Below are 10,697 nucleotides of genomic sequence, written 5' to 3' on the forward strand. Positions count from 1 at the left end.
AAGGGGGAGGAGGGGGCCGAGCCGCAAGGGAGGGGAATGGCTGCTAGTGGCCACTCAATGGCTGGCCTCTCACCGGCAGTTAGGAGAGCCGACGATGACTTTGCCCAGCGATCGGTGGTTGCTAGGGAACTAGAGGGAGAGAGAGAGATCAAGAGAATGAGAGAAGAGGAAAGAGAAAATCAGAGAGAAACAAAAAGAGAGAGATCGGGGGGTCACGTGGCAGTGGCGGAGTGGTCGGTGGGCTCGGTCCCACTTCTCCACATCGCCGCGATATGGAGAGGGTGGCTAGGTGGATGTGCGTAACACCTCCACCACCACCACAACATAAAACACATGTTGGGCACAAGGCCGACCACAGTGTGGCCGGTCACGTCGTGCCCAACCCCCTTTTTTTATACTTAGGTTATTATACAATTAGTATCAGAGTAGGATCTTTGAATTCTCAATTGCTTGTTTATAGATTTTGGAGTCTCCATCAATCTTGTACAGATGTTTAGTTTCTTAAATTTATCTGTAGAAATTTTTGGATTTCCTTGCGGTATATTATTTTTGAGATTTCCTCCATCTCGTTTTTAGATTGATTCTCTTTTATTTTTTGTTCTCGTTTTCTACTATACAATTCTTCTTTGTCTGGAGTTGTTATGAAGAATGATTCCAATACCAAAAATGAGTAGGGAAAGGAAAGTCCAATAAGAGTAGGAAAAGTGAAACATGGCAAACATAATTACATTTTTTTTTAAAGTTGAAATCTCTCTCATATAGAGAGGAAAAAAAACTACGAATCCTCGAAAGTCGATCGACCTATTTCACCAAGTAATATAAAATAAAATTTACTTACAAACCCTCCTAACACTCTAATGCTTAAGCATTTAAATAATCTTTTAAACCCAAACTAAGCTTTTAACAATTCTTGTAAAGCGGAAGGCATCTTTTGGCAAGCACCCAGGCTACCGACCAACTTGCAAACCTCATGTCATAGTGGTAAAAGTTATTATAGACAACTCAATTCAATTTCTCTGATGCCCAACTGTCAATTGTTGCAGTAGGCTAGCATTTAGACATGCGGAAGCCTCTATTTATTCTTGATGGAAAATTTGTTCCAAGTTGAGAACTCTCTAAATTTAAAGACTAATCTTGTGTTGGATTGTTGATAATGACTTAACTCGGCTTTTTCAAGTGCTTTAGGACATATTGAAACACTCACCATTAAATATACGTACTTGACCCTTAAGTGAGTGAAACCCAAGTGATTTTTATGTGAGCTATTGATAAATATTTCTACATAATGTATTAAATAAAAACTAATCATAAATAACTTAGGTAAAAATAAGAAATTTAAAATACCATAAGCCATAATAAGCCCCAAAATATATATATTCATACAACCAATTGATACTAATGTTGGTGTAGGGGCTACCATCTAATTTAATTTACAAGAACATATAAATATTTGAAATATAAATATTCCTCGCTAATTTCTTCATGAACTTGAGGTTATTTATTAATCTAAAAGTATTCCACCAAAATGTAATCAGTATAAAATCCAATAAATATAGACCAATTTAGAAGTAATGTAATATGCTATATATTTAATATATCATGTTAGATATATTAGATACATATTGATTATTGATAGTAGTGGTTTCCTTGCACTAATGTTTTAATCATTGCTAATTTGTAATCATTATTATCTCGAGAGTCACTGAGAGGTTAACTAGCCTTGAGGGCTACACAGTTAGTAGTGGAGAAGAAAAAATAGAATATCGATGAAAACTTGAGTAATTTCATTTCAAATAGGGTTATGAGTATCAAATGATAGTACTAGTACTTCGTTTGATTCTTTGAGTGGTTGATGGATGTAATGGTTAATTTTTTTCTTACATAGTTTATTTTTCTAATAAAATAGACATATGTCTTTGCCAATATAAAGCTTCTTTTGTAGTGCAAAAAATTTAAAATAATTATAGAGAAGTTACATAATCCGTTTACTTTCATTGGAAGCACAAGAATATTGCTCATCGTAGTTATATCCTTAGGCTGGATTGAAAAATGAGGGTCCTGTACATTGGAACATGCATAGAAGTCATACAAAGAGATGACCTTAAACCTTGAAATAGACTTCATCAGTCAGTCCTCGGGGGATGTATGTAAGTTGATATCAGCTTTTCCCCCCTGTAGCCAGTCCAAGGCAACTTTTGCCGCACGATTTTTAGCAATCTCCTTCTTGTGAACGTAAGTGGCACTTCCAACCAACTTACCATCAATACAAACCTCCACTTTACCATTCTCGGCCCATCCATCCTTCTTGATACTCACCTGCTTTCCCAACTTTTGACACAGCTCATGTAGTTCTGTCATAGGGTGCTTTCCTAGTGTCTCCGGACTGATTAATGGCTCAGCTAGCTTCTTAAAGACCTGCGTTAGAAACAATAGTACGTGGAGAAGCGCAGAGATCAGAGAGAAATGGGGAGAGAATGAGAGAGAGAGAGAGAGAGAGAGAGAGAGAGAGAGAGAGAGAGTAGGAGATAAAGACGTACCTTCCAGACGGCATCTAAAGAGGAGTTGGAGTCTATAAAAATTGCACCCAAGAGAGACTCGACAATGTTGGCTAGGACCTTTGGTGGGTCCAGCAGTCCATTGGAATGTATTGGGTACTCATGCATGGCTTTCATGAAATCTTCAATCTAGATGCACTAGCAAGCAATTTGATTAGAAGTAATGATATATTAATACAATATATAAGAAGCTTGCAAAGTATGAAACAACTATCTTATACGTCAAGAAATAATAATCGATTTTCAAGGTATTAGATTAATTAATAATCGATGAATATAAAACCATATAGACGTTGGCGTTCGACATGAAATAATGACTAAAAGATCCTCAATTCATTTATACATACGTATGGAATTCCTGTTAAATACTAGAGATAAATGAGTACACCCTTATTTCTGACAATTATTTAGAGTATTAATTAATTAGGGAAACTATCAGATCGATCAGCAAACTAAGCGATGGATTTTACCTGTTCTGGGAGGCGAGTAGTCTTATGGCGGAGGTAAAGGTGTAGGTGGTGGTTGACTGCGATGCGTGCAAGCTTCTCTTTGTCAACATTGGCAGCGCGGAGGCGGGTGAGGTGTCCAGGGTCGAGAGATGGGTAGGATTTGAAGACCTCGAGCGCTACGAGACAACTGAGCACCGCATCACCCATGAATTCGAGTCTGTGGTACGAGACCTCCGGCATTAACGGGTAGAAGAGCGATTCATGCGTTAATGCCTCCTCTACCAACTTCTTGTCCTTAAATTCGTATCCGAGTAACTTCTCCACCGCTGTGTATTGAAAGGTGGCGGCTTCCTCTTGTACCACCCCCTTTTGTCTCTCTTCCATCTCTCCTCAATCTTCTCCTAAATATGTTCTACTTGAAAGGATTGCAGCTACGATCGATGGGCTTCTTTTATTTGATGGATAGACAGGATTATATATAATGGCTATATGGCTGCGTTGACCACGGATTAATTCCAAATTAATTATTGTAATTAGATAGATCCTCGAGTTCTCAGGATGGAGGTCTTATAATTTATAATCGACGTTAGGAGAATTTATATAAGAAACAAATCCATGTGCCGGCCACCATGGCCGCCACGACATACGTAATAGAAAGTGGAAATGAGGTTTCCTAGCATTACAAGAAATAGGCTTGTCAGGCCAACAATCTAAAGCTTTTATCCGGCGGTCGGTCACTAAGCTGTGGCCTGTCGGTGGATGATATTAATTTACGAGTTTTTGACCAAACTAGACTATTTTTTATTTTTTTTATTTTTACTGAAATGACCGACGCCCTAAATTTAATACTTAAAAAGGGTATATTTTACTATAGCCCTAAATTTAAAAAAGAAAAGCTGAACATTTATAAAAAGATGACAGATAAAAAGAAAAACCCTGAAAAGTTAACTATTTTATTGTTAAAAATACTACACAACAACTATGTAAGTAATACAAATAAAAAGTTTCTAATATCATATCTTTGTGCTCGATTAATTATTTTAGTCATAAAATATGTCATTGTTATTTCTCGAAGCCAACTGCACTCAGAATCGGCAAAAAAAAAAAACACTAGCTCTTCAAAATTTACGTTGAATTTTTTTTCACTTATTTTAGATAAAACACTCAAGTCTTCAGCATTTTCTAAACATAAAATACTGATGGATGAAGCATTTTATAAAATAAATTATTTATCATTTCTATTTAAAAATAAAACATTGAACTTATGGCTACAGTACCTCAGATCTATTTTGGTATTAAGTTGAGCTTGGAGTCTATTTGGTAAATAAAATATAAAAGAGGGCTAATTTTGGTCAAAAACTTCTGGCAATAGTGAAAGGGAAACGTTCAAATTAGATATTTAAAGAGGTGGGTGTACACGTAAAGGAGCAACTTCCCAAGTAAAATATATAATGAGTTTTTTTTCACCAAACTAGCCCTCTTTTACATTTTATTTACCCAAATGGACTCCAGCTCAAACTTAATATAATAATAGGTCTGAGACACTAATAATAGTTAAAATGATAATAAGTTATTTTATATGAAAATGTAAACTCAAAGTTCAGCCTTTTACTTTTATGTTTAGAAAATTCTAAAGAGTTGAATATTTTATCCGAAAGAACCAAAAAAAAATCACGTAAATTTAAAGGAGCTACGGTCTTTTTATTTATGATTCTAAGTATAGTTGGCTTCGGAAAATAATTCGTTATTCCAAATTATAGAACTCCTCCAAATCTTCGTAGCGACATATTTTATGACAAAAATTAATAACTGAGCATAAAATTACGATGTTATAAACTTTTTCTTTTTATTTGTACTCATATAGTTGCTATCTAGTATTTTTAACAATAAAATGTTTATATGTATCTTTTTTTAAAAAATGTTCAACATTTTCTTTTAAACTAAATAACACGGATCTAATCAGCAATTTACTTTTGCCTGAGTAAAATACTTAACACTTAAGTATTTTATTTAGGGTCACGATGAAATAGAGAAGTTTGGGGTGTAAACTATTTGGATAAAAAATTTTTTAAATAGGTCTAATTTGATCAGAAACTCTATTGCCCCTGGTGTCTATGTTTGGAGGCTCAAGCTCCCCTCATATTTAAAACTAGCCAGGCTTGATCACCAAAGTAAAGCTCAAATTTAATTACGAATAGATTCGGCTAAATAAACTCAATTTATACTTTATATATATATATATATATATATATATACCCCCATCCATGATCGTACTTCAATACATTAATATATATATATATATAATATAATAATTACATGTATATAAAAATTTGAATAATATAATATATAATATATATATATGGGGGCCAGCCTATGGGCCAACCGTTTCTCAGACTTGATAATTAGTATATATTACACATATACGTATATTTTTAAATGCATATAATATAATATTAATGCTTCTAAACTAATATGGGTGCATGACAGCTATGAGGGTATGTATTAATAGGGAGACGAGAATATATATATGTATAAAATATCCCAATCTCTTGTGTAGGTTCGATTAAGCTCGAAATCGATTCGGAACCGAGCTTGTACAGAACTCCAGTTCTATTAAGGACAAGTCGATGACCCCATCTTCGAATAGCTTTTCATAGGGATTACCTAGCGGTTTGGTATGACCTGTTATCTTACGAGTCAATCGTTATTTTACTTATGATGTTCATATTCCTTTTAATTTTCTGAACCATTTTAATGTTTGGGAAATTTGCATCGAATTCAGCTCAATGAACTTAATTTATGGCTAATATATATAGTGTATTGAGAGTAGGGGTGAAAACGGGTCGGATTAACTCCGACCCGACCCGCTATCCGACCCGACTCGGATCGGATTCGGATAAAAAAATTCTATCCGACTCGGATTCGGATTTGGATACGGATAGAATTTTTGAAAAAAATTCGGATACGGATTCGGATACGGGTCGGATAAATTTTTCGGATTCGGATACGGATATCGGATATCCGTTTATCCGCATATTTTTTTAAATGATTTACAGTTTTTAGTTTGCTTATTTAAATAGTAAGTATTAATATTATTACTAATAATGCGTTATATATTATTTATATAGATTAATTTCTCTAATTTTATATATTTGACATACAAAAAAAAATTTTGTTGTAAAACTCTTAATAATTTTGTGTTAATTATATTTAAATAAAATATTATAATTATTTTAAATTTAATTAATATCCGTTTAAGATCCGATCTTTTATCCGAAAATTATCCGTATCCGTTTAATCAGGATATGGTTTTAAATTTTGCTATCCGTCTAATATCCGTATCCGTATCCGAATCCGTATCCGAACTAAAAATACGGATCCGGATATGGGTTGAGCACTATCCGATCCGTTTTCACCCCTAATTGAGAGGCAATTTCACGGGCGGTGGGAATAAGGTCACCGTATCGCCGACCTCTAACTCGACAAGCTAGTGTTTAGGCGGAATGACATTTTAATAATATTAAAAATAATTATATATAATATATAATAACAATATAGTTTATTATATGTATATAAAAATTTTAATTATATAACCATAACAATATATATATATATATAAGTTGATGTGATTCGGGTCTAATCGGGTGTAACACCCACCATCAAATATATGTGTCCTTCACGTCTATGGAACCCATGTAATGTCTACGTGACCTATGGATCAATATTTTAACACAATAAATAAGAGGAAAACCCATATTTTTATAAATAATACAAAATAGAAGAAAAAACAAAACACCATAGACCACAACAAGCCTCAAAATATAAACTATAAATAGATCATAATGCCTATACAAGGGTTGCAAGCTATCTAGCTTACTTTACAAGAATAAAATAAATAAAAACTAAAACTAGTCTTCATTAGATCTTCCACGGGCTCGAGTCAATCTACCGATCAAAAAATATTTCTATCATAATGTAATGAGCATAAAACCCAGTAAGTATCTATTGTTATAGTTTAAAAGTAGTGTAATCAATGATGCAACAATAAGTAAATATAAATATGTGCATCAAGATCAAATCAATACATCAGTATTCCATACTTAACATATTTATCTAATGTGCACATACATTAGCAATCAATAATCTACCATACATCAATCCAAACTATCGAGTCCTCAAACTTAGGCCTATGTAGAGAATACGCTCATAGGCCACATCAACACTCACACCCGGCCGCACAATATCCACAAGGGATGATAGATCCTAGTGGTAACTCGCTAATCGGTCACCCCGCGAATAATATGATTAAATTATTTGCCATTGTAGATTAAGAACCTCAGTCATAAATCCATCACATAGGTTAGCATTAATACTACCTTTCGAGCCCTCGACTCCACATCATTGCACCACCGTGTGAAAATCTTACATCGGGTCACCTCATAGGATGGGTGTGGAGGTTGGGTTAATTGGGTCTAACCCATTTATCTTAGCTTAGTCATTTTTCACTTCACAACACTTGTCATCTTTTAGGACATCTTGTCGGTTCGGGCTCAAAGAGTGAAATGCCTGGACAACGACATTCCAACGCCCAAGCTTCACGACATAGTTGAGGCATTTGAACGCTCGACCAACAGAGTTCAAATGCCCGAACTTGAAAGTAGCCATTATTGAGGTGTTCGAATGCCTAGCCAATGGCATTCAATGCCAAATGTTGATTTTAGTCCCATTCAATTATTTGTTAGGAGCTAAAGTTTAATTAATTTCAATTCATTAGGATTAGCCTTCAAATATATATACGGGGAACAGCCATTTCTAGGGGTTAATGAAGAATATTGCAATTGCCTCTTTTTCTACCTCTCGTCTCTCTTGATCTTCCTCCCTTTTGTTCCTTCAACCTAGACGTTGCGACCACCAAAGCCAACACCCTCCTTCCTCCTTCAATTGTTATACCACCCTAGCCCCATAGGGCCAACATCCTCTTTAATTTTTTCCTTCTAAATAATAAATCTACCAATTCCATCATCACCATTAGCCTCTTTATCTCCATGATACGTGCTTCGATCTTTTAGATGGAGAAACAACTTAATCCGATCAGCAATGGTCTTAGAACAGATTCTAGGGTGGATCTTGTGAGAGCAATTCTAAAGAGCTGGGTGGGAGGGCTTTGTGTTAGCTGGGTCGAGCCCATTTACCTTAGCTTAGTCATTTTTCACTTTCGAACACTTGCCATTTATTTAAGACATTTGGGCTCTGGGAGTCAAATGCCTAGGAAACAACATTTGAGCACTTAAGATTCAAGACATCGTTGAGGTATTTGAATGCCTAGCCAACGGAGTTCAAACACGCAAACTAGAAAGCAGCCATTATTGAGGCGTTTGAATGCCACCCAACGATGTTCAATACCACACATTGATTTCAAACTGGTTAGATTATTTCTTTCGGGTTAGGGTTTAATTAATTTTACGTCATTAAGATTACTTTCTAATATATATATGGAGAGCAACCTATTATAGGGATTAATGAAGAATATTGCAATGGTCTCATTTTCTACCTCTTGTCTCTCTTGATCTTCCTCCCTTTCGTTCCTTCAACCTAGCCGTCACCGATCACCAAAGCTAACACCCTCCTTTCTCCTTCAATTGTCATACAACCCTAGTCCCATAGGGCCATCCTCCTCTTTCATTTTTTCCTTCTAAATAACAAATCTACCTTGTAACAATCCATAATAATAATAATAATAATAATAATAATAATAATAATAATAATAATAATAATAATAATATATTTTGGGCACGAAGCTATCGACCACGTTGTGGCCGACCTCTTGCCCAAGCCAAAGCTCAGCAAGTGAGAAAATTTTCTCACATGTTGTGGCAGGCTATGGGGGTGCCACATAGTGCGGGCCCGGCTAGCTGGCCATGGTGGGTCCCGCCGCCATAGCCGCAGCCTCCCTCCCCACCACCTCTCTCTTTCTCTCTTGGTTTCTCTCTTTCTCTCTTCTCTCCTGAGCACTCCCTCTCTCTTCCCCTCTTGTAGCTGCCAAGGTGAGCCCTCCCCCCCTCTCTCCCTCTCTTTCACTCACTCCCTCTTTCACTCTCGGGTTCACCAGAACCAAGTCGTCTGCAAGAGGCCATCCATTGGCTAGCCAGCAATGGCCGAGCCCCCTCCCCGCCAGCCCGATCCCCTCCCTTCCCTTCCCTACCCTTCCCTTCCCTTCTTCTTATGTTCTTCTTCTTCTTCTTCTTTCCTTTTCCTCCTCCTATTCTTTTGCTAAATTTGTGAAGTTGGCTGAAGAGGTGCTAGGCTCGGCCCAACACTTATGGCGTGTTGGTGTTGGGTTAAGCCCAGCATTTGTAGTGCATTGTCTTTGGTGCTGGGCTGAACCCAGCACTATGGCAGTGGATTTTATTTATTTTTATTTTTATAATCTATGTATTTATTTTTAGTTACTATAACTAGATTATTTAGACATTAATTATCTTAATTAATATTACATATATTCTTTAACATGATTATTCTTAATGAACTAGTAAAATTAATGATTAATTATGTTATGAATTGTTACATATAAATATTGGTGTTATTTATATATATATATATATATATATATATGTTTTATTAGATTAATAAATAGTTTCCTTAATTATAATCATGAGATTTATAGATATATAAATGCTAATATTCATAATATATATTTTAAGTAATTTTTAACAATTTATTATATACTACTGTGTGTAGAATAAGATACTAGCCTTATTAATTAATTAATTAATTAATTATTTTGTATAATTAAGTAAAGAGTATATAGTTCCTGATTAATCAAGATAGAGTAAGAATTATTAAAATTAATTATAAATAGATCTTGTCTATACTTATATCTTATTTATAGTTATTTAGCCTTTTATTTTATGTTATAATTATATATTTAGAATATTTTTATATAAAAAGAAACATACCTCTTTTCCTTATATTATAACTAGTATCTTATGATAATAGTATAATTATAGTATTTGAATCATATCTATAATGCAAATCTAGTTATGTAATAAAAAAATAAATGAACTGATTCTAAACCTAATAAATATTTATATTTTACTTGAATTAATTCTTATTGGATAAACGACTAACATCATACTACTTATATATTTTCAGATCCTGAGCCCCTTAAGTGAAACCCTGTGGAATTTATTAGCGATGAGTGACGATTGATTGATGGAGGCGAGGGATACGTGTGTTGAGTCTTCTGAACTGAGGTGAATAGTCTTATTCCCTAGACGCATTTCTCAATTAGGATATATTATATAATTATATATATGCATATTTTAGCCTCCAGCATAATTATATGATCTTATCTAAAAATGATTTTAGTCGAGCATATTTTATCATTCATTTGATTAGATCGATCTAATGAGTATGTTGATGATATATAGAAATGACTAGAGATGACTATTCTGTTATGATTTTATGTCAAGATGATATGTAGCATGAGTAAGCATATGATTGACTAGCATGAGTATGCATGTGATATATGTACCATTGGAGATTTCATCGCATCATATATTTCTTTTGCCTCCTCTTCCATCTAAATTCCTGATATATATGACTTATTATAGTACTGGATAAAATACATATGATCTATTATTTATAAAGAAAGCATGAAATCTGATTGATAGGATAGTTGATAGAAAGCGTA

At 34.5% G+C, this 10,697-nt stretch overlaps 1 protein-coding gene across 1 annotated transcript; it reads right to left on the minus strand.

Annotated features, from left to right (window-relative positions):
• Positions 1 to 1,989: 1,989 nt before the first annotated feature.
• On the minus strand, positions 1,990 to 3,404 carry LOC140765812 (ribonuclease 3-like protein 3). The gene is made up of 3 exons (XM_073105064.1): positions 3,026 to 3,404; positions 2,538 to 2,684; positions 1,990 to 2,415 (listed from the first exon to the last, which is right to left on the minus strand). The coding sequence occupies exons 1-3, from the start codon at positions 3,386 to 3,388 to the stop codon at positions 2,128 to 2,130; spliced, it is 798 nt and encodes a 265-aa protein (XP_072961165.1). The 5' UTR covers positions 3,389 to 3,404; the 3' UTR covers positions 1,990 to 2,127.
• Between the last annotated feature and the right edge of the window lie 7,293 nt (positions 3,405 to 10,697).

This window comes from Typha angustifolia, chromosome 8 (genome assembly GCF_048772165.1).
Source record: "Typha angustifolia cultivar Huaian chromosome 8, ASM4877216v1, whole genome shotgun sequence".
In the NCBI taxonomy this organism is placed as follows: Eukaryota; Viridiplantae; Streptophyta; class Magnoliopsida; order Poales; family Typhaceae; genus Typha; species Typha angustifolia.